The sequence below is a fragment of the Peromyscus maniculatus genome, chromosome 8 (assembly GCF_049852395.1).
Source record: "Peromyscus maniculatus bairdii isolate BWxNUB_F1_BW_parent chromosome 8, HU_Pman_BW_mat_3.1, whole genome shotgun sequence".
Taxonomy (NCBI): domain Eukaryota; kingdom Metazoa; phylum Chordata; class Mammalia; order Rodentia; family Cricetidae; genus Peromyscus; species Peromyscus maniculatus.
The window spans coordinates 17,446,983-17,470,224 of NC_134859.1; the positions used below are offsets into that span (position 1 = coordinate 17,446,983).

The 23,242-nt window shown below is 52.5% G+C and overlaps 2 protein-coding genes, 1 long non-coding RNA gene and 1 other non-coding gene across 10 annotated transcripts in view; 3 read left to right on the top strand and 1 right to left on the bottom strand.

Moving 5' to 3' along the window:
* The first annotated feature begins 4,211 nt into the window (after positions 1 to 4,211).
* Positions 4,212 to 10,324, top strand: Mpg (N-methylpurine DNA glycosylase). Its single transcript, XM_006978852.4, has 4 exons — positions 4,212 to 4,439; positions 5,206 to 5,409; positions 7,512 to 7,716; positions 9,887 to 10,324. The coding sequence occupies exons 1-4, from the start codon at positions 4,254 to 4,256 to the stop codon at positions 10,273 to 10,275; spliced, it is 984 nt and encodes a 327-aa protein (XP_006978914.2). The 5' UTR covers positions 4,212 to 4,253; the 3' UTR covers positions 10,276 to 10,324.
* A 595-nt stretch (positions 10,325 to 10,919) lies between these two features.
* Nprl3 (NPR3 like, GATOR1 complex subunit) overlaps positions 10,920 to 23,242 on the bottom strand; it is a 36,104-nt gene continuing 23,781 nt past the window's right edge. For 4 of the 6 annotated variants that reach the window (XM_006978854.4, XM_006978853.4, XM_076578083.1 and 1 more), the window contains 7 exons: positions 22,724 to 22,861; positions 20,758 to 20,914; positions 15,659 to 15,765; positions 15,153 to 15,282; positions 13,023 to 13,212; positions 12,193 to 12,385; positions 10,920 to 11,412 (listed from right to left, as the gene is read on the bottom strand). In XM_006978854.4, the coding sequence (XP_006978916.1) occupies positions 11,247 to 11,412; positions 12,193 to 12,385; positions 13,023 to 13,212; positions 15,153 to 15,282; positions 15,659 to 15,765; positions 20,758 to 20,914; positions 22,724 to 22,861 (1,081 nt within the window). In that variant the 3' untranslated portion in view covers positions 10,920 to 11,246. Of the gene's footprint in view, positions 11,413 to 12,192; positions 12,386 to 12,993; positions 13,213 to 15,152; positions 15,283 to 15,658; positions 15,766 to 20,757; positions 20,915 to 22,723; positions 22,862 to 23,242 lie in introns of all 6 variants that reach the window. The other 2 variants (XR_013053192.1, XR_013053191.1) reach the window with 1 other exon arrangement.
* On the top strand, positions 15,757 to 18,727 carry LOC121831741 (uncharacterized). 2 transcript variants are annotated; one of them, XR_013053194.1, is made up of 2 exons: positions 15,757 to 15,874; positions 18,552 to 18,727. It is a non-coding gene; the product is annotated as an uncharacterized LOC121831741 (long non-coding RNA). The 2 variants fall into 2 exon arrangements; XR_013053193.1 differs by lacking the exon at positions 15,757 to 15,874 and adding an exon at positions 15,925 to 16,062.
* LOC121831916 (small nucleolar RNA SNORA55) lies at positions 19,886 to 20,008 on the top strand. The gene has a single exon (XR_006075511.2). It is a non-coding gene; the product is annotated as a small nucleolar RNA SNORA55 (small nucleolar RNA).

The following is a 23,242-nucleotide window of genomic DNA, read 5'->3' on the forward strand; positions in this document are numbered from 1 at the left end:
CCGCCTGACTCAGGGCTGAGGAATGCGCGCCGCCCGCCCCGGGCGCCTCCTCCGGGAAGACCGCCGGCTGCGCTCTGCCAGCCGTCCGGCAGAGACACCTGTGGCTGGGAGTCGGGCTCGCCGGTGACTGCAATGATCAACGTCAGTCCTGGGCTCGCCTTTCCCTGACTCCTAGGTTGGCTTTCCCCTGGTGCTGCCCCTAACTGCTTGGGAAGGGAGGGGGGAGCTCCAGAGCAAGGGAGTGGGAGTGGGAGGCACCTAAAGGTTGGACGCCCCTTTGGAAGGCAGGCACTGGTAAATCACTGAGGCTCCGGAAGCTCTCACTTCCCTCGTGCACATACTCCTGATCCTTCATAGTAAACAATCATGCATTCAACCCCTCACACACCTGTTTACACAGACACGTGCGCACACATGCACTTCAAATCCCTTTCATAGGCTCATACTCTTGCCCTAATGTATTTACACATGTGCACACTAACACTCATACACGGTGTCACAGCAACCCCAGGCCGGCAATTACCCCTTCCCCTACTTCTTTCCCAGCAGGTACAAGGGCCAGACTGCACCTGGCACCCCTTAAGCCATTTTGCAGAGTGACAGCAGCATTCCGTCAGTCCATTTGGATGTCCACTCTCCTCTTCCCTCTGCCTCAGCTCAACCATCGCCTCTGGTGCAGAAACTCATTCCTCTGTCAGCTGGACACAAAATGCTCCTTTGCCCTCAGCTGAGGCTGCAGGCTGAGGGAGAAGGAGGTTGTCCTAATGCAGATGTTCTGGGTTCCTGTAGCCCACACATGCCAGGCCAGAGATGGGACTGTCTCCATAGCTAGCATTCTTGACCCCTACTAGGAATAAGCAGGGTCTTGATAGCCAGACTGGGCTAGCTCGGATGGTGTCCTTTCTGGAAAATTGGGAACCGGGCACAATTGGGCATCTGGTGTCTGTAGATCCCTCCTCCTGCCATGGATGCTTTAGAGATCCACCTAGAGCTATGTTGAGAACTAGAAACCTATTGCCAGCTGTAAGAAGCCCTACAGGAGATTCACAGTAAAGACGACCCCTACTCCAGGACTCCAGGAGTCAGTTACCTTTTTTTTCTTTTTTGGTTTTTCAAGACAGGGTTTTTCTGTGTAGCTTTGGAGCCTGTCCTGGAACTCGCTTTGGAGACCAAGCTGGCCTCGAACTCACAGAGATCCACCTGCCCCTGCCTCCTGAGTGCTGGGATTAAAGGTGTGTGCCACCACCACCTGGCCAGTTATCTTTTTTTTTTTTTTAACAAAAAGAATTATTCTATGTTTATTTATGACTCTGCATATGTGGTTGTAGGTGCCTACAGATGCCAGAAGGGACATCCGATCCCCCTGGAACTGGAGTTACAGACAGTTGTGAACGGCAGTGGGTGCTGGGAACCAAACTCTAGTCCTCCACAAGAGCAGCAGGCACTCTCAACTGCTGAGCAGCTCTGGAGTCACCTCAAGGCAGTCGTTCCGCAGAGAAGCTGCTGTACACAGTGACAGAAAAAAGCGGCTTGCCAGGATTCACTGCTCCGGAGGCCTTGCAATCCCCTCGCTCCGAGGGAGCCTGCCGCAGGCCTCTTACAAACCCTGCCACCTCCAGCCACATCCACAGGTGCTGTTCCCCAGAGCATGATCCCTGCAGAGAAATGCCCATCTCAGCACACGAGTTCAGGATTCTCCAGACACAGCCCACCCTGGCCTCCTGAGCAAGGGCAGGAGGACAGTGTGAGCAGAGGAGTGTGGACATATGTCAGGTCTGAATCCACTCTCTCCAATCCCAGTACCTCCTGCCTGTCCTATTGACCTGTGCTTTGGGTGGAGGAGCCCAGTACTTGGAATCCCAGCCCCTGGCTCCTCTCATACTTTCATGGACTAGGCAGAACAGGAAGTCGGCTACAGTTCCCTAACACTCTGAGCTGATGAACAGGTATCAGGGTGGACAGGCGTCTACACTACTCCAGGTCTTGTGAGTTCTCTAGCCAGCACCTGTGTGCAAAGGATCCCCGAGGACTCTCAACAGCCGCCTGAACCTTCAGCTTAGCCTCCAGGCCTAGAGGGAGAGAAGATGGAGGGATGGACCCAGGACCCTGGCTATTTTGGGAGAAGGCAGCGTGGGTCAGGCTAGCCAAAGGTCTGAAATCCCCAGCTATTTCTGAGGCAACTCCCTCCCCATGGTCCAGGACTTGACAAGGGGGTCCTAGAAGCTCCTGGGCCAAGAGCCTAGCAGCCTTGACAGCATACCTCTCCTTGGCCTGCCCAACAGCTGCCCTCTCTGCCCAAGGAACGCTAAAGGCCCCAGCCCGCCCCCCATTACAGAGAGCCCCTGAGGTCTGTCAGGATGTCAGCAGCCACTCTGCTGAGAAGCTGCTGGAAGGGTGAGAGTTTCCAATCGAGGAAGAGCCAACTGGCTCCAACCCAGCTCCTGCTTTTCCCATGTTAGAAAGGAGACTGAGCCAGTGGGCCGGGACCCTGGGATGGTGAAACTGAAACCTGGCATCTGTAGCCTACACAGCTAGCAAGGACTGGCAGCCCAGACCACCACTGCTAGAAGAGGTCCAACCTCCCCACAACCTGTGGGGGATCAAAACAGCTCACACCAGTGCCAACCCCAGCCTTGACCCCTTTCAAAGAATCTCCCAGTGGCATCTTTGCCACCAACCGGCCGTAAGATACACTGGAAACAGAAGAGGTCCCAGGCTCCTTCCTCTTGTACGTTCTCTTACTCCTGGCAAAACACAGCAGGGAAGCCCAACCCCACACTTCCAGCCTGCAGCGGGAGCTTCACACCACAAACCAGGAAGTGGGGAGGAGGGGGCAGACATTGCGCAATAATCCCACACTCAGGCCAGAACATCTGGAGAATAGGATGCTGGCAACCACCCCCAGCTCCTCCTGGGGCAGAAGCCAGGCTCCCCACCAAACAGAGGAGCTTGTCATTCACCCAAAGATGGGGATGGGATAGCTCTCTAGGAGTCTACAGAATGCCCTTATCAGGGGACAAGAACCCAACTAGGGGCTTAGTTCCCCTCCTAGATTGGAAAGGGGCATTATTCCCACCGGAAGGGAGAGTCATTGTTTGGACGGAATGGCTGAAGGGGATAAGGAGGAAGGGGGTGGAAGCCACATCCAGGCCAATCTCATTAGTTCAGATTTACAACATATTGCCCCTACCCCACCCCCGGAAACGGCACAGAGTGCCACAAACAGCTGGATGACTTCCAGCAGGCAGCAGCCAGGCAGAGAGGCCGCCCCTCCCTCCTCAGGAAGTCCTGGTTGAGGCCCGTGAGAGGGGATGGCGGAGCCCCAGCCTGAGCTGGCCCGTGGAGAAGCAGTTGGGGATCAGAGTCCTGAGGGACAGCCTAGCCTTCCTTGGGCTAAGTGCCTTGCTCATCTAAGGGTCACAAACACATGGCCCGTCCCTCTGTCCTGTCTAGCGTCTCCCATCCCATACCCAGTTAGTTGCACTTCCATGCTAGGGTCAAAGAATTCAAAGACAGCTCTGACAAGCCCTCAAGGGTTTTGACAAGGCAGGGGGCAAAGTGTGAATGGGGAAAGTAGGACTGTGTCTGCCAAGAGACCCACCGACCCAGATCCCCCCTAGGACGGCAGGAGAGGGTGAAGGAGGCTCCGCTGGGTGTAGGGTGCCACGGAGCTGGAGTGGAGCGGCTTACCCTGTCCCAAGACCTCCTTTCCCTTAAACAATCCAGTGATTTCCCCCTTCGAGGAAAATCCTTCCTCTTATCAGCTGTGATGACCCCAGGGCAGGGGCCTCCAGATGGGGCAGGCATCCACTCCGGTTCAGTTCCAACCCTCCCCCCCCCACCCCGTAAGGTTGGCGAAGGAGAGTTCCAGGATCAGAGTTCGGTCTGAGGTTCCAGGACCTCGTGTTTGTTCTCCACAGCACCAACAGGACCCGCTGGGACCCAGCCCGTCGCAAAGCAAGGCCTTCCGGCCTGGGACTCTTCAAAATTCAGTCCAGGATCGGGGGCGGGAATGACAGCAGTCGGGCCACTGGGCTAGAACCGGACTGGGGAACCGAGTTCCTGCCAGAGAAGTGAAGGTAAAGAAAGTTCCTCAACTCGCCTCGCCTCGCCTCGCCCCTCCCCTAGGCTCCTCGCTCCGCCTCTTCACACATTCGCCCCACCCCCGCGCTGTGAGCCTTCTGCGCAGGCGCAGGCTCTGTCCCCGCCCTCCCCGCGCTTCCGGCGGCCGGGTGCATCCTGTAGGCAGCTAGATGCGCGCCCGCGGCCGGGCCGTTCTGAGTGCGGGCTTGGGCAGAGGCGCTCTGAAACCGGTGTCCGTGACCCTGCCTCCTGACACCGATCAGCCTCTATTTCCTGGACGAGCCCGCCGCCCGGGGAATGCCAGAGCAGGATCCCGAGTGACCGGACGTCGTGAGGCCGGCCAGATGCCAGCGCCGGTGAGAGGGGGCGCAGCGTCGCGGAGTCTGAGCCCACGGCGAGCTGGCACAGTGGGTCGGGCTGCAGAGACGGTCACGTCAGCATCCATTCCCGGCAGCCTGGCAGCCTCGGTCCAACCTGGACGTCAGCACAGCAGATAAAAATAATGGGTCTTACCCGGGCGTGGTGGCGCACGCCTGTATTTCCAGTGCTTGGGAAGTGGATGGAAGCAGAAGGATCAGGAGTTCAAGGCCAGCGTGGTCTACATGGGACTTTGTTTAAAGAAAAGTAATGGCTCTTTAACCAGCCACGGAGCCGTGGTCATAGCTGAAGCCCAGCTTGGGCTGAGAGCAGGTCTTGGCCCTGGCCCCCAGGTTCACTGCCCGGTTGTTCCTTTCATCCCCCTTCTGTTGTACCACAATAGCTGAAGGATGTAGTCAGATGTCCCTACTTTGTTTACCCGGCTTTTGGTCGACTAAGGCCTGCTGTGTCTTACTGACTCATAGACTTTTTATCCCAGTTCCTGGTTACTCTTATATGCAAGCAGTCAGGTCAGTTTGCCCCTGACTCTAGTTTCTTCTATGTACAGCAGCTGTGGGCAAAGAATGCCCACCCACCCTGGCACTGCTAACAGCCTGTCATTACCCACACCGTGTTCCAAGGCCCCTGAGGCTATATTAGCTGGAGCATTGTTTATGCCTCGAAATGACCCACACATTGGGCACTCCACTTTGCAGATAAAGAAATTCAGGCAGGCACACTTGCTTTGTATTTTTCCTGTTACAGCTTTCCCGAAAGATTGGGCAAAAAAAGCAGCGACTGGCAGAATCACAGCAGCAGCAGCAGCAGATCCCTAAAGAGAGTCCACCCTCAACCCTGGGCCTCCAGCGGAGCATCTACTTCTCCAGCCCAGAGGACCACCCTGCCAGGCTGGGACCAGAGTTTTTTGACCAGCCAGCAGTCACCCTGGCCCGTGCATTTCTGGGACAGGTAATATAAATGCAGGTGCAGGTCCCAGGGGCCCTGGTCCGGTCACTGCTTGTTCACGTCTCTAATTCGGCCTTCCTTGTGCTCACATCGGTAGCTGCTTTGTTCACATTGGCCCCAGGTAGTTCGGCTGTTGTCTAGGATCACTGCAAAGAATAAGAATATTGACAGTGGTGCTCCTCGGTGGAGGTAGCAGGGCCACTGGCAACTGTCCTGCTTTGACAGTAACAGTAGGGATGTTGTTAGCCTTACCCATCAGGGAAATAGGGACTGTGCTATCTGAAATCGCCTTAGGACAGGTTGTTTACAAGGACTATGAACGGTATAGGCCCCAGCATCTGTGAGGGACCACTTTTGCCTACCTTGTTCCCTTATGGCCGGGGCTGCCAGTATCTGAATCACTTGAAATCAGTATCAGTATCAGCATTAGGCTGCCAGTATCTGAATCACTTGAAAGAGCTGGTCTTCTTGCTGCATGGCTCAGTATAGGCCCAGGATCTGGGCTGTACCAGGCATGCTTGGAGTGGGAAGTGGGGATACCCCAGGCCCAGCCTGGTGTGGCCCGTCGTCTTCCCGATGCACATCGTGAAGCTGGCCGGGCTCACTGAAGCACTCGCTGTTCCTAGGTGCCAGAGCTTAGGCCTGACCTAGTTTAAAGGTTCCCTGGCCCACCTTTTTCCTTTAACAAGCTTCCCTTTAGGGTAGCATGGCCAAGGACAGCCAGTTTCTCTAATAGAAGAACTGATATGAAGAGTTCCGTGTTAACAGGAACAGACCCTGACTGCCTGGAGAAGGGACTTAATTCTGTTGTCAGGATGTTTTAAGCTGCAAGGATCTGTGTGCCTTCTAAAAGCACCATAGTAATCAACATCTCTAATATGACAAAACAACATGGCACAGATTCATCTCAGGTGAAGGTCAAGGGCCCAAGGATGGTCCACCACCACCACCATACATCTGCCTCTATTCAGCATCCCGGGCATGTCAGCTGGCTCCCTGTCATGCCTGCTTGAGCCCACATTGGTAGACAAGATGACGTCTGGCAGGGAGAGGGGTATTTTAGCCTGTGTACCCCTTTGGTCAAGGAAACCCCAGGTGGGGGTCACACGCGGGGTGGGTCACATGCTCAGTAAAGGTTCACTGCAGTGACTGCCAGGACAGCAGGCTACTCGACTGAAGATCGTGCTGCCTTCCTGCCCTCCACCAGGAAAGTCCCAGGAGCTCCCTCCAGCTCAGCTGGGGCTCCCAGTGTGCCCCTTGGAGACATGGGAGCATGTGAGTATAGTTAGTAAAGGAACACTCCCTGACCATTTTCTCTTCCCAAAACATTCATCCCTGTCTTCAATGTTCTGGGTTCCTGAAAGGATTTCCAGGCTTCCATGGCAAGCACTGGCCCCTCTTTTCCTCCTCCCTGCCTGTTACATCAACCCTGAGGCATCATGGGTCTACCTGGACTGAGATGAAGGTGCCCTCTGTCCAAATAACCCCTAAGGATGTGAGGGACATGGCTGGATCCTGAAATCCTTCTATGAGCCCTGGTTAAGACTGCTGGCCATTCTTTGGACCATGAACCAGACTAGGCACTGCATGAGCTGGCCCTGCTGGCCCTGCTTCTCATTAAAGCCTTAGCACTTTCAGATTGTAGTGGGCACAATCTGAGCATGGAGATCCTTTGTGGCTAGCCTAGCTTAATAAGCACACCATGGAATCTGGACTATCCCAGGAAGCTGTGTAGGGACCCGTTGGGGCCACTGAACATTTAAGGCTCTCAAGGGAACTCTGGGAGAGGATGTGGGAAAGCAGAGGACACCACTGAGGGGACTTTGAGGTCAACCTGCACAGTGAATCCAAGTGAATCTCGAGATGTGGTCAGAACCCTTAGTGAACAACTAGAGTTGGTCAAGAAGGGCTGCTGACCTTAACAACAGCGGCCTTCTAACTCTGAGCAGACCAAAAGAGGAGGCACAATGGAGGAGCCAGGTAGCTCGGTCTGGCTGGGCCTGGGTTCCTGGTACATCCTGAGCCTAAGAGAGGAGGTCTAGGTGGGGACTGCCCAGGTGGGTGGACCCCCACCCCTACTGTCTGAGCAGACTCACTGCCCACAGGTACTTGTCCGGCGACTCACTGATGGAACAGAACTCCGAGGGCGCATTGTGGAGACTGAGGCATACTTGGGGCCAGAAGATGAAGCTGCTCACTCAAGGGGTGGCCGGCAGACTCCCCGCAACCGTGGCATGTTCATGAAACCTGGGACCCTGTATGTGTACCTCATCTATGGCATGTACTTCTGCCTGAATGTCTCCAGTCAAGGTTAGTGGTGCTGGGCTTGGGAAGCAGACAGGCTAGCAGCTGGCCAGTCCCCCTGGAAGACTGAGGTAGACAGGCATTTGAGTGGGGAGGTACCATTGCCAGGGGCTAAGTTGGGATTTCAGGAGCTTTGGCTGTTCTTGACAGGGCAAGCGTGGCTAAAGCAGCCGAGGCTCCACAGAACAGAGGCTACAGGCCAAAGCAGTCAGGTTCGGTGGCCAGAGTTCAGAATGGTGTTTTTGATTCTGGGTTAGATTTGGAGTGGGCCAGGGGATAGGGAAGTGGAAATCAAGAGACTGGTGGTTTGGGGGGTGAGGTGGACTCTTACTGGAGCCTTGCCAAAAGTCCTATTATGGGATCTGGCTCAGTTATTCTTACCCAGGAGCATTTCTGCCCCCTTAGGGGACATTGGGCAATGTTTGGTGACACATTTAGTTACCATAACTGGCTAGTATCTAGCAGGTAAAGGCTTGCTAGAAACCCTGTGATAACAGCATAGGTCCTTCTGGCCCCAGATAGCATTTATGGAGGGATGTTGGTGCAATGCTCCTGGGAGAAACTGGCTCTCCTCTGGGGTCCAGCTCTGTCATGACAAGCATGTAGCCTTGTGTTCTCAGTGCTTTGAGCCTGAAGAACAGTACCGTCCTGCCAAAGCCACCACTGGCTAGGAACATGGTTGGCGTATCTCAGCATCTATGTGCTGAGCACCCCCCTGCTTGCCCAAAGTCCCCAAAGGTTCTTGGTTTGTTGGACAAGTACTTGTGATGCAGGGAGTTGTGGTTGTCCATAGCAGAAAGTTGAAGGTGTCCAGTGCAGGGGCCATGGGAGCTGGAGGTGACTGGCTCTGTGCTTACCACAAAGCTGATGCTGAGTGACACGATGGCAGACTAGACATCAAAAGATTACAAGAGGAGGCTGGAGAGTCAGTTCAGTGGTTAAGAGCAGTGGCTGCTTTTGCAGAGGACCTGGGTTCTCTTCCCAGCACCCCCATGGCAGTTCATAGCCAGATCTATAACTCCAGTTCCAAGAGACCCAGTGCCCTCTTCTGGCCTGTGTTGGCACCAGGCTCCTCCTCCTCCTCCTCTAATGAGAGAGAGAGAGAGAGAGAGAGAGAGAGAGAGAGAGAGAGAGAGAGAGAGAGAGAGAGAGAGAGAGAGAGAGAGAGAAGAGAGAGAAAGGAGAGAGAGAAAGGAGAGAGAGGTGACAAAGCCTTCTTGGACAGAACTACCTCCGCTAGTGTGGCTGAACTAAGGAAACAGATGGTTGGTGCTGCAGTCTCTGAGGGAGAAAACCCTCGGGTTCCTAGGGCCTGGGGAACAAGCCAGAGGCAAGGATGAACATGTAACCAACCCCCCCAAGAACATCCAGGTTGGGGGCAAATTTCCACAAGGGTGCACATGGTCCTGGTGAGGGTCATGCATGTTGAGTAGTGGCGAAAGACCTGGGTATCACTGACACTCAAGTGTGAACACTGAAGGTTTGGGAAGAGGATGAGGGTTGCAGAGCCAAGCAGAGCAGAGGTCAGAGTGCTGAGTTAAAGCAGAGGTGTAGCAGTTAGGCAAGGACCTGGAGATCAAAAGTGTTTGCATGAAGACGAGAGGGAGCCAGGATGGTAGGGGATGACATGGTGGTCCTGGGAGCTGAGAGTAGGGATCGTGTGTCCTGCTTCTCCCTGAAATGGCAGAGGAAGTCACAGGTGATGAGCTAAGTACAGCATGGGAGGAGGGATTCAAGAGACTGGACCTTTCAGGCTCCCTTGACCTGTGTCATATGTGCATTAGATCTGAGACTTACCATTTTCTAGTAGAGTGGCATCCCTTCTACCCGAGGTGCTGGCTCCCTGGGGTTTCCTATGCCATCCTCATAGCCACTACCAGTCACGACTAGGGGAAGCTACAGAAAGAGGATGCCAAAGACTCACCCACACTAGTTGATCATAGTTCTGGCTTTGGAGAGCAGGGGTGGAGTCTCACTGTCAGGCTTGCCTGGTAGAGGCTTCCCAGGGTACTCGGAAGGCATAGCAACCTAGTTGACGCTACAGGGAAGGGGATGCACAGGGGTCTGGATGCAGTGGATACCAGTTTACACGTGTAAGAAGACAGCAACACCCTTGTCACACTGGGTATGGCAGGAGGTCTGAAGTTTACTTCCAGGCTGTCTGTCTGTCCCACAGGGGCTGGGGCTTGTGTCCTGTTGAGAGCACTAGAGCCCCTGGAGGGCCTGGAGACCATGCGGCAGTTTCGCAACACCCGCCGGAAAAGCCCTGTCAGCCGTACCCTCAAGGACCGTGAGCTCTGTAGTGGTCCCTCCAAGCTGTGCCAGGCCCTGGCCATTGATAAGAGCTTTGACCAGCGAGACCTGGCCCAAGATGAGGCTGTGTGGCTGGAACATGGCCCTCTCGAGTCCAGGAGCCCAGCTGTGGTGGCAGCAGCTCGCATAGGCATTGGTCACGCAGGGGAGTGGACCCAGAAGCCCCTGCGCTTCTATGTCCAGGGCAGCCCATGGGTCAGTGTGGTAGACAGAGTGGCTGAACAGATGTATCAGCCTCAGCAAACAGCCTGACAGGCTTTTTATTGTTTAAAAGTAGAATAAATATCTTGTTTGTGGGGAACTGTCCAAGTCTCAGCCAGAATTTGTGTGCATGAAGTTAATTCTTCACCCAGGTCAGGAAACCTGGGTACCCAATATGTCTGGCACCGGAGAGGGGGATCATCAGTGTATGGGTACACACACCTAGGACACTCCAGGGTAGCTGCATAAGGGTTGAGAAGAGATCAGAAAGACACAACCTGTGAGTGTGAAGGTCTGGACTTGAGAGACGCATCTGGAAAACCTCCAGCTCAGCAATGTTTAGATGCTCTAAGGACCAGACCGAACAGTAAGACTGGTGGGGCTGGAGAGATGGCTCAGAGGTTAAGAGCACTGGCTGCTCTTCCAAAGGTCCTGAGTTCAATTCCCAGCACCCACATGGTGGCTCTCAACCACCTGTAATGAGATCTGGTGCCCTCTTCTGGCCTGCAGGATACATACAGACAGAGCACTGTATACATAATAAATAAATAATTAAAAAAAAAAAAAAGTGCTTCCTGCTCTTCTAGAGTTCTGTTCCCAGCACCACACCCAGCAGCTCACAACCTCTGTAACTCTGGCTCCAGGGTATGCTTTTTTCTGACCTCTGAGGGAACCCCCCCACACAAAACTATAAATGAAAATAAATATACATGTATTTCTTAAAGTAACATTGGTAACACATGTCTGTAATCCTAGCACACAGGAACAGAGGCAGGAAGATCAGGAGTTCAAAGTCATCCTTGGCTACATAGCAAATATGAGGTCTGGGCTACCTAAGTCTTTGTCTCAAAACAACAAAACAAGTCCAGCAGTGGCTGCCCCATAGCTGCTTCTGACCAGACGGACAGCTGGGGCAAGAACCAGTTCTGCCAGGCTGGGGCTGCCCATCCTCCTAAGGCCAGCCAGTAGTTCTGGGTCAGGGGTAGACTAGTTCCCATTCACACTGGGCACGCTGCCTGGGCTCATGTGAGCAGGGCCTGGAAGACAGCAATGACGGGGTCCTCATGGGTGGTCACCACCAGCACACTGCGGAACTTGTCAAAGAGCGTGAGCAGCTGGGAACGCCGTGTGTTCTCGTTGTACATGATCTCCTCCAGATGGTGACGGCCACGGAAGTAGTGAAGGAGCCTGGTGAAGGACAGAGTGGCATGAGCCTAGCAGAAGGCCAGTGCTACTAAGGACTCCATTAGCCCTTGGTGGGTAGACCTGTAAGCTGGCTGCAAGCTCGTAAAGAGCTGTGGGGTGGGGCGCAAGCATCCTGGACTGATGTCCACCAATCCCCCAGTGACCGGTGGTGCGCCTGAAGTGAGTCCACAAAGCAGCCCGGCTGTGCAAACCCAGAGCAGCCCAAGCATGCACCCTGATGGAGGGAGGAATGCTAACGGCTTCCTTCTGTTCTCCCATGGCATTGGGTTCAGTCTGCTCCAGGAGCTTTCTGCTGCTGGGTCCAGCACAGAGAAGTCCAGGGAACAGGGAAGGCCTGATCAGCACTTGGAAGAGCTGCAAATGTTCCTCCAACAGTCTGCAGTGTGATTCTTCAAACACTGAACACCGACAGCCTGACCTCTCCCATTACACCATGCCCTTACAACACCTAAGTCAGGATGGACATGACAGACATCAATCTGCTATCACACAGGCTCCTAAGTTCCCCCAGGGCCAAGCCCCAAGTGGGTCAGAACCTGAGGGTAGCTGCCGCAGTGACAAGGAACATCCAGAGGTACTGAGTAAGCTGCCCACTAAACCCAGGGGCTTGGCCAGCGCCTGTATCCCCACCCCTGGACAATAGCTCCTGCCCTTCGATTCCGGGGGAGACCCACCGCGACTGTGGTAGTAGGCAGCTGTTGTGCAAGGATACCAGTACTCCCGTGCAGTTATCCAGGTCCCACTCAGTCACCTGCTCCCTACCTGGCAAACATGCGGAGGTCCTCAGGATTTTGGGCTGCAGGCACACTGAGGATAGCAGCCCGCTCATGCTCTGAGAGGCTGGCCAGCAGGTTCTCTGTCATCCTCTTGTTGAGTGGTGAGTCCCCACTGGGGAGCAGCTCTGCACTGGAGTTGTCCATACTGGGGCTGGTAAGGGTCATGTCATCACTGCTGGCTGTGGGTTAGAAGAGCCAAGTGATGCCAAGTGTGCTAAGATGGGGAGCATCAAAGGCACTGACAGCATCCAGATCCTGACGTCACTGCCACACTCCACTCTGGTACCCAACTGTACCATATGCTTTCATGGAAGAACTCACTGCCATCCCACCTCCTAAGTGCGTAGTATGCCTCTTGTATGGCTAACCTGGAACACAAGGAGCTGCCCCTATAGGAAGAGCTTCAAGGGCCCAGAATGGAAGAATGCTGCATGCCCACTATACCCTAAGGCAGGCATGGGTATCTTGTTCCACACCTTAGCCAACATGGGGGAGGAAGCACTAGACAAGAGTTCACATGGACCCCAACAGCAGACAGCTGTGGTCCCTGTGATGACAGTATGAGGCCCTGCTCTGAGCACAGGCTGGAGTGGGGGAGTCCAGCTGTGTTGCAGTAGGCAAAGGCTGCTCCTGACTACAGCCAAGCGCTCAGAGGAGGAGCTTCCCGCTCAGACCAATGGCAGTACAGGAGAGGGAGGTGAGTGTACAGACATGTAAAGACACTTCTTATTCCAACAGTGCCCAGGCTTCCTGGATGCCATCCCAAAGTCTCCCAGCCCCCCATTACCAGACAGATGTCCTGGATGGGGATCCTACTTGGGGAGCCGAAGCTTAGGGCGTTGGGCGTGCTGAGGCTGCGGCCACCAACTCGGGCTGTAAAGGGGACATCATCCTCTCGCAGTCGGGGTTCCTCCTCACTGGGTGAGGCCATCAGGCAAACGTAGGTGTGCAGCTGGATGAGGAGCCGGCGCTGCAGCATCCACACCACCATCTGAATGAGCTGGGTCTGGGTGAGCAGGGTGAGACAGTGTGGACCGGTTCCCTGACTCCAGTCTTTTTTTTCCCCCCAGAGCTGAGGACCAAACCCAGGGCCTTGCGCTTGCTAAGCAAGTGCTCTACCACTGAGCTAAATCCCCAACCCCCTGACTCCAGTCTTAATTCTATTCCCTGAGAATGAGAACTGTGGCCCTTAGCAGCCCCAATACTTATACAGGAAGGCCTCCAGTTGGAAGAAGGGACCCTCAACTGCTGCGTAGCTAGAGAAGGTCAGCAAGGGCGGGAGGAATTCCCAGAGCGCACTTGCAGGAGCTCTCATCACACACCTGGGCTCCCTCCCTTTCTGTTCTTGCCTCCCTCCCTCCAGCCCACTGAGCCCTGCTCCCATTAACAGTCCACTGCTGGGCAGGCCCCACACACTGTTCAGAGAAGCAACTGCCCTGGGAGTCCTTGGCTCTAGCTGAAAGTCTGCTCCGAGAGCAGAGATGATTCCAGAAGGATATGAGAAAGGGACCTACTGCTCCAGTGTGGAGCCAATAGCTCTTCCTTGGTAAGGCACATTCAGGCCTTAGGAGCACTGGCCAGGCAGTAGCCAGCACCAATGGAAAAGTACCTCTCAGGCACAGACCCCAAGCAGTAAGGTGTGTGCAGACAGAACCAGTGCTCTCGTCTTTGGGAGGCCCAGAAGAGCTGCTGCTCAGGTCACTCATGGAAGGGGGCTGAGTTACTGGGGAGGAAGACATGCATACCAATCATGGTCAAAACCAAATAAAATTCGATAGGAATTCAAGCTATTGAAACACAAAATATAAAGAATAAAACACAAAAGCTTCATAAGCACTAGACAGTATGTCCCTGGGATGTGGCAAACCAAACAGCTCCATCCCAGCCTCCTGACAAGGCCTGAAGCAGCTGCTCAGACATGGCCTGAAGATCAGCCGTTATCCAGACAACTGGGAAGTTTCTGCTGGGATGGGAGCACTGCCAGACCCTCCCCAAGAGCTGCCTGGGGGGAGGAGGGAGGGTACAGATGCAAAGTGTATCTTCCCTCCTCCTGGCTCAGTTCCTGGAAACCAAGGGCTCCGTGAAAGGCAGCTTTAAACTTTGGCACACTCGGCATGTAAATGAGCTAAAACCCCAGGATCTTATTACCATTCACAATTTGAGAAGGGGAAGTATTTGACTTTAAAGACTGATTTTGCCCAGTGTATCTGGCACCTATTAAAACAAATACTTTGCTTTTGAAGATAAAGCATGGAGATCACCCAGCTTGTCTCAGACACCTGTCCTCTTTCCCCAGATCCTCTCCTAGAGCTCAAAGCACTAATAGAGAGCAGGGGGCAAAGCCTCTCTGCCCCAAGTCACCGTCTCACCACCTCTTGAGTGTGGGGCTGTGAAAAGTGGCTGACTCCTGCAGCCACTGCACCTTTAGAAGCACCCCCACCACAACCAGCCTCCAGCTGCCAGCCTCTGCCCTGACCCAGGCCCACCAGGCAAGACAGTCCTAGCCTGATGTACAGGAAGGAGGTCTTAGGAAAAGGACTCTAGGCCCAAAGACCCTAGGATTCTACACAAAGATCCCATGGTTCCTAAGCCCCCAGAGGAAGGGGTGCAGGAACTAAGCTGTCTTGGAAAGCAGGGCCCAGGCATAGTGAAAACAAAGCTGTCTGCAGCCTCCGGTATGAGAAGCCCCTCTTCCAGGAGGCAGCACAAGGGGATCCTGTCAGCCCAAGAAAAGCCAATGAATGCCCTTCTGGCAAACTTAACCCAGTCCTAGACCCGAGGATACCCATGGTGGGCTCCATGGACCACAGGAAGCCTGCAGTACTCACCAGCAAGTTCCCCCAAACTAAGGCAAAAAGGTCCACAATGCCTTTGAGTCAGGGGCCACCAGACAGGGAGTTAGACCCAGTCTACCTTATAAGCCACATGGGGGCTCTAGTGACTCACCTCCTGTGCCGGGGGAGCCAGAGGGCTCCTGAACTCCGACAGAGACACAGGCAAGGAAAACTTGGCCAGGATGGATGGCAGGTCATGGGACGGGAACTGGCGGGAGAACTGTTCGGCCAGTGGGGAGTACCTAGAGCAGACAACAGTGGTCACAATGCAATCTCCCATGCTCACAGCAACCGTCTGGGTGAGCATAATGACAACAGAATGAAGTATGGTGACCCAGCAGGCCTTCAGATGGACAGAGTTGCAGGCACTGTCCCTCAAGACGTGGCAGGAGCCACAGAACTCCTCTCTGTTCTCAGCCAGGAAGAGATAGCCTTAACATGGGCAGCACCACATCAACTGGGATCCACACCTGAGTGAGTATGTGCATCAGGACACAGTTAAAGCTGGCCTCAGGGCTTCAGAGCCTCTGGTGCCTGGCCACTGGAGGTGCCACTAAAGGGTCCTGCTGGGCTCTTTCTGGCTTTAGACTCTAGATTTTGGCAGTCAATGGTACTCACAGACACACACTGGCATTGGGAGACAGGACATAGACGTTGTTCTCACACAATGGGTAGATGATGACGGCCTTGCCCCAGTATACCAGGTGAGCTGCGAGCTGGAAGACCTGCAGACCAAGGGGAGATGGAGGGACTGAACTTGGAGGCCATGGCCTTCCTGCCTACACTCTGTAACACCTCCAATCTAAAGCAGCACTGTACCACCCCAGCCCCTGGGTCAGTGAGTACCACCAGCACTGTGGTGTGGAATAATCTTTTTATACACTGTGAATATGTGTCACTCTGATTGGATTAATAAAAAGTTGAATGACCAATAGCTAGGCAGGATTTTCAGGGCAGAGAGGACGAAAGGAAGAAGAAGGGAGTCACCAGACAGAGAGAGAACAAGACATATAGGACAACAGGTAAATGCCATGAAGTCATGTGGCAACAACACATAGATGAATAGAAATGGGTTGATTTAAGTTATAAGAGCTGGTGGGACAAGCCTAAGCTATAGGCTGAGCTTTTATCATTAATAAGAAGTCTCCATGTGGTTATTTGGAAACTGGCAGGTGGGACAGAGAAAGACTCCTACAGCACTGTTTCTGTGTTCAGAGTTCCCTGTGCTGCTTGGTACCACCGTTTTGCTAGACAGTAAGCACATGAACACAAGGACACTGAAGTGCTGGGGAACCTGATCAGCCTACCTGGGCTGGATGATTCCAGCAGAAGCATAGTGTTCCCATGGCAACCAGAACTCCAGCACCATTCTCCAAAGTAATGAAATATGGAGTCTCTCATTGTATCCACTCCTGCATACTGAAAGTCCCAATTCATCCCTATGTATCTTGCTTTCCGCAAAGACCATCCTGCTCTCCTAGGCTCTCATATACCAGGAAATACACAAAGACACCAGAAATCCTTTCAAAGGGTGGCCTTCATACACACTAACTTCATGGAGACAGCCAGACCTGAAAATACAGCACCACAGCCCTTCATGAGAAGGTGTGTGAAATCCCAACCAATGACGTTCTACAGAGATCACAAAGACCCCACACACACCTCCATCCTTTCAGCTGATGGGCCCAGGGTGGTGAGTCCTCCTGCCTGGACACAGTGTCTTATATTACCAAGGGCAGGTATCTGCCAACAACCAGCTCAAACATGGAGGACACAGCCATCTCACTGTTGCCCCTCTTTGCTCTTGTCCCGAGGGCCACTGACATGAGCTGTCAGGCAGACATGCCCACTTTCTCTCTCTCTGCTGACACTTCATTTCCATCTTCCCTCTACTCCAAAACGTTCTCCACTAGGCAGCCAGAACACCATTTTGGGGACTAAAAGTCCAAAATCAGAATGACAGGGCTGGAATCAAGGTGCCAGCAAACCTGTGCTGCCTTGGGGGTTCAAACAAAGCATCTGTCCTTGTCTATCCCAGCTGCTGGCATTCCTTGGCTTGCAGCCTCATCACGCCAATCTCCACTCTTACTTACATCACTTTCTTCTCTTCTGCAATCAACTCTCCTTCAACTCCCTTCTTAAAAATAGTGTGTGCGTGCGTGCATGCGTGCGTGCGTGCGTGTGTGTGTGTGTGTGTGTGTGTGTGTGCAGGCGTGTGTGTGCGTGCACGCGCGTGCGTGTGTGTGTGTGTGTGTGTGTGTGTGTGTGTGTGTGTGTTCATGCTAATGTACCCTCAGAAGCCAGAAGAGACTATAAGATCCCCTGGAGCTGGAGTTACAGGAGACTGTAAACTGCTCAGCATGAGTTCTAAGAACCAAACTCAGGTCCTCTGAAGTACTCTTAAACCTCTAAGTCAGTGGTTCCCAACCTTCCTAACACTGTGACCCTTTAAAACAGTTCCTCAGGTGACCCCCAACCATATTTTATTTTATTTTATTTTTTTTTGGTTTTTCGAGACACAGTTTCTCTGTATAGCTTTGCGCTTTTCCTGGAACTCACTCTGTAGTCCAGGCTGGCCTCGAACTCACAGAGATCCGCCTGCCTCTGGCTCCTGAGTGCTGGGATTAAAGGCGTGCACCACCACCGCCCGGCTCATAAAATAACTATAATTTTGCTACTGTTATGAATCATAATGTAAACATCTGATATGCAGGACATCAGAGTAGAGTGCTCGCCTAATCAGTCATGAGGCCCTGGGTTCAATCTCTAGTACTGCCAAAAAAATATGTGTACATACATTAAAAACCTGAAAAAAGCAGGAGGATCTCAGTGAGTTTGAGGCCAGCCTGGTCTACAAAGTGAGTTCCAGGACAGCTAGAACTGTTTAAAAAAAAAAAAAAAAAACCTGAAAAGAATTGAGTATGGTGACACACCCAAGAGGTCAGGAGGCCAAGGCAGGAAAATTACAAGCTTGAAAACAGCCAAGGCAGGCCAAGTGGCAGCGGCGGCGGCGGCGGCGGCGGCGGCGGCAGCAGCAGCAGCAGCGCATGCCTTTAATCCCAGCACTTGGGAGGCAGAGGCAGGCGGATCTCTGAGTTCAAAGCCATCCTGGTTCTAATGAGTGAGTTCCAGGACAACCAGAGCTATGCAGAGAAACCTTGTCTCTAAAAACTTAAAAAAAAGAAAGAAAGGAAGGAAGAAACAAAACAGCCAAGGCCACACAGAATTCAGCCTATCTCAAACCAACAGAAGTCTGCAGGGGCCTTTAATCCAGTACTCAAGAGACAGGGGCAGGCAGATCTCTTAAGTTCTAGGCTAGTCAGGGAGACATAACAAGACGCTGATTCAAACAAACAACTGAAATGCTGACAGGATCTTCAGTGTTTATCTCTGGAATAGAGGATTGTGGGGACTTTCTGATCTGTAATTTATGTTATGTAGAAATTTCATGAGAAACTTTGTTAATAATTTTTCATTTATTTGTATTAATTATGTGTATATGTGTGTTCAGGTGTGTACAGGTGCCCTCATAGACCAAAGGCATCAGATGGAGTTCCCAGAAGCTGCCTGATCTGGATGCAGGACTCAGATGCTCTGCAATAACAACAGAATGAACCACCTCTCCAGCACTATTGATTAGTGATTCATCAAGACAAAACTCCCAGAATTGTATGCTCTCTGGATTGATATGGTATGAGTGATTTTCTAATTGTTTTATCTTGCTTTTTGAAGACAAGGTCTCCCTTCATAGCCCAGGCTAGCCTTGAACTCAGATCCTTCCACCTCAGCCTCCTGAGGGCTGGAATTACACGTGTGTCCCAGGGCCCATCAGAGTGATCTTATATCATGTGTGACATTCACACCCAAGGCACATGTTCCCCCCAAAGGTCCACTGTACCCCACAGGTGCAGTCCCAGAGAATGGTGAGGTGAACCACCAGGGCTAGAACTCCCAGGGTCTCACGCAAGCACACCAGCAGTAAACTCCTATTTATATCAGGTTCAGCAGGGTGTTGGTACGGAAGGAAACAACACCCTCTTCCCTGATCCCAGACGAGGCCAAGGCAAGGAAATGGAGGAGACATCAAAGGTTTATCAAAGAGGACTGTGACGGTGAGGGTCAGGCGCAGTCTTAGCACAGACGCCATCAAACAGCCTCTTAGTCTTTTCAAACTTGCAGCAGGAAATGAAAATACACTATCATCCATGTCGGCCAAACTCTTTACAACAGCAGCCTTGCCCCTCTGTGTGGATATCTGGGACACTGAATATATTCAAAGTTCTGTGTCTTAGATGTTACAGAGGGAAGCAGAATGTGGTCTTTGCTGGGTCTCGTCCAGCTTAGGAGGCCAAGTTGAAATACAAAGGCAGGAATGCTAAGTGCTCTCACAGAGCCCAGGGAGAGCCAGATAGAGAGAAGGAACAAACTTATTCTGAGAATAGAAAGGATTTTTTTTTTGGGGGGGGGGAAGCCCAATAGGTCCACAAAGCAAAAACTACCAGCAATGCCAACTCACTTCTCTTGTCCACATGAGCCATAGCAAGAGAGATCAGAGAGGGCCTGCCTCAGAGCTGTGGCCACTTCATCCCACTGAGAAGTCTAGCCCTTGAACAAACGGAGGTGCCTGGGGTGGGCTTTTGCTACCCCCTGGTGGCCAAAGGGTGCACACCACTACCGGATGAGGACATTGGCGTTCACTCTCTTGGTCCTGGCCTTCCCGCCCTGGCATAGGTGACCTGGGAGCCCTCCAAGCTCCTGCACACCAGCTTCTTCTGTGCTTTTCCTCCACCACACTTCAACCAGAAACACAGACAAGGCTGAAGGCCTCCCCCGGAGTGGGATCTAGCACGTGAATCTTTTCCATTTCTGCTGGTCTGAGACAGACAGTGCTACCTCACGAGTAGAGGACAACCTGATCAGTTGTTCCCCACTTGCCTTGGGGCCTGTCTCCACAGCTCTGCCACACCTCCTCATTGAGAATAAGGGTATTTGATGACTTTGGGGCTGGGTTGGGAACAAAAAAAAAGGGGGGGAGTGGGGCAGTGAAACAAAAGGGATACACATGGACCAGTAACTCACTTAGATACTGGTCCTGCAGGCATCAGAGAGTGAATTAAACAAATTCTGTCTTATAGGGGAGGCTTTCTCTGAACATTTGATTGGACTTAACTGATCTCTAGAATAAGGCTGAATCTCTGCCTGTCTCATCTTTAAAGACGTATTTTATTAAGAAAGGAGAAAGAATAAAAGGTGGGGAAATGTGCAAAGGACAGAAGCACATACAGTAGAGCAAGTTAGCAGCTCAGGTCCGAGCTCTCACTTCCCACACGCTTGCTCGTGTGTCACTGTGACTGTCCTGAGCTGGTGGGTCTGCTGTATGCTACTACGTCCCCAGCCTGTCCTCCAGGCCTTTGCTGGGAACACTTCTCTCGTGGCTCATCTCACCTCTGCTCATTGAGAAGGAAGTCATTCCAGTGCTCACAAAGACAGCTCTAAATCAGGTGTGACTCAGAGGCCAGGACCCCAAGCCTCCCTCCCACCTAGACCACTGTGGTCTGTGGCAGGTCATGGACTTCTCCTTACGTGCTAGACAAGGACCCTGGAGAGGCAGCATGGCAGGCAGTCTGCCCTTCTCAGAACTTAGCACTTCCCCCACAGGCTGCCCCTAAATGGACCCAAAGGCCTCTTCTTCCCACTCTTCCACGTCCCCAGCCTACCTGCAACAAGGCCAGATCAGCATCCTGGGCTAGCTGCTGCAGGTTCTTCACAGCAGATGTGGTCTTGATGACCCGCACTAGAGCCGGAGAGCAGTCGATGGGAAGCTCACTCAGCAGAGACTTCTCATCACTGAGTAGTAGCAAGGCATGGTACGGGCTGAAGGACAGAGGCACATGTCAGCAGAACACGGAGGGCCATGGGCCCTGTACCAGGTAAGTGCCTGGAACACCAAGGCACAGCCAGAGTTCATAGGCACTGAACTGCGGGCAGGAGAGGTTTAGGGAGAAATCAGAGAAAGCAGTCACGTGTCCAGGGGCCTTAATAAAATCTACAAGGATTACTGCTGCCCTAGGGGGGCAGGGCGCAGAAATTAGAACAAAAGTAGGGAGAGTCTGAATACCTGATTTCCCATCCCCCTTCTGGGATTTCCCAGTACCTCCTCTGTGTGTGTGTGTGTGTGTGTGTGTGTGTGTGTGTGTGTGTGTGTGTGTGTGTGTGTGTGTGTGGTGTATTTATGTATGTGGGGGGAGGCCAGAGGTCAGCATCAGATGTCTTTATCCCTCTCCACCATTTTTTTTACACTTATTTAATGTTGTATGTGTGTGAGGCACACACACACAGTTCTCTTCTTCTACCATGTGGGTTCCATGATTTGAACTCAGCTCACATCGAGCCTGGAATCAAGTACCTTTACCTACTGAGCCAGCTCATCAATCTTCAACCTTATTTTACTTGTTTATTTTTGAGACAGGGTCTCTCTGTGTAGCCCTGGCTGTCCTGCAACTCACTATACAGACCAGGATGACCTCAAACTAGAGATCCTCCTGCCTCTGCCTCCCAAGTGCTGGGTTTAAGGGCCTGAGCTACTATGCTCAGCTCTCCACCTTATTTTCTGAAATAGGACTTCTCATAGAACTTGAAGCTTACCAATTTGGCTAGACTGGCTGGCCACCAAGCCTTTGAGATCTGCCTGTCTCTACTACCTTAAACACATGTACATACACATGCACACACACATATAAATAAATTAGAATAAAAAGCAAAAAAAAAAAGTTCTGAGGACGGTGGCACATGCCTTTAATCCCAACACCTGGGAGGCAGAAGCAGGTGAATATCTGTGAATTCAAGGCCAGCCTGGTATACAAAGTGAGTTCCAGGACAACCAGGAAGACAGAGAGAGACCCTGTCTCATGAGGGAAGAAATGTATGTATGTGTGTATATATGTGTGTGTGTGAGTGTGTGTGTGTGTGTATACATATACATAAACATATATATGTGTGCATTAGTAAAGTGCTTACCTAGCTTGTGCAAAGTCCTAGGTTCAATCATTAGTACCGCAAAAAAAGAAGCGGGGGGTCTTTCTAAAGCAGGAAAAACAAAATATCCACCAACTATGAATAGAACTACACACATGCTCAGCACGAAAGGAGGCCATTTGACCTGGAGCACAGAGGTGGGAGGAGGGAGGACTAGGCAATGAGTGCTCTGAGTGTGCCTGTCATTTCCAGTGTTAGGAGTGTGCAGATTCCTTTTCATCTCTTCTTTCTCCTTTGTAGTGCTGAGGACAGAACTAGAACCCAGGGCCTAGAAAGCACTAGACCACTGAGCTTTGTTCCAGCCCAGCTTTTCCTTGCAGGAAATCACGTAATCTAAGAAACTACTTGGGTCCCATGATTTCTGACTGAAATGCTGACAGTTACTGAGTGTACTGTACCATGAAGGCAAGCTGCTAAAGGCCTAGCTTAGCCCCAGGCTGCCCCTGGCAGGTTCTACTCACCCAGACTATGCTGGGAGGGCCCAGGAAAAACCTGGGATGGGGCATTTCTGGGCAGAGCTGGATGTAAAATCGTGTGGTTTTACTAACAGCAAAGCCCTACCTCCAGCTTCTGTGGCAGGAAGAAGAGCATTTCTGAAATGAAGTACTAGTAAAGTCTCAGGCAGCTGCGGACGGGAAAGGCTCTTACCGGATGGCTTTCAGGCTCCGCTCAATAGCCTCAGGAGGGATCAGACTTGACGCTGCATAGTGGATCTTGTGGGGCAGACAGAAGCTCACTTCCAGCCAGCTGTTAATGTGAAGCCGCACCACACCAGATGTGCAGAGGCTGCGAAGAGTGGTCACTGTTAGTACAGCTGCCACCTGCCTGTTGCCATAGACCACCACCCTGTTCACACACTGCCCTGCTGGCTAGAGGAAAATGCAGGTGGAGATCTCAGGGCTGAGAGAGTATTTTCTCAGGTCTCAACTCAATATACCTAAGAACATGTAAATAACACACACACACACACACACACACACACACACTCAGAGCCCACCCTACCCCCTGGAATAATGTATAATCCAATCAGCTGGTCAGGGCTAAAGGATGCTGCTTCTGTCTCCCGTGGGAATTCTGTCTGCAGAGCCCTGGCAGACAGACACCTGGCATCCACAGCACGTCCTCTCTAAGAGGACCTGTCTTGAACACCTGATGCACACCCAGGCA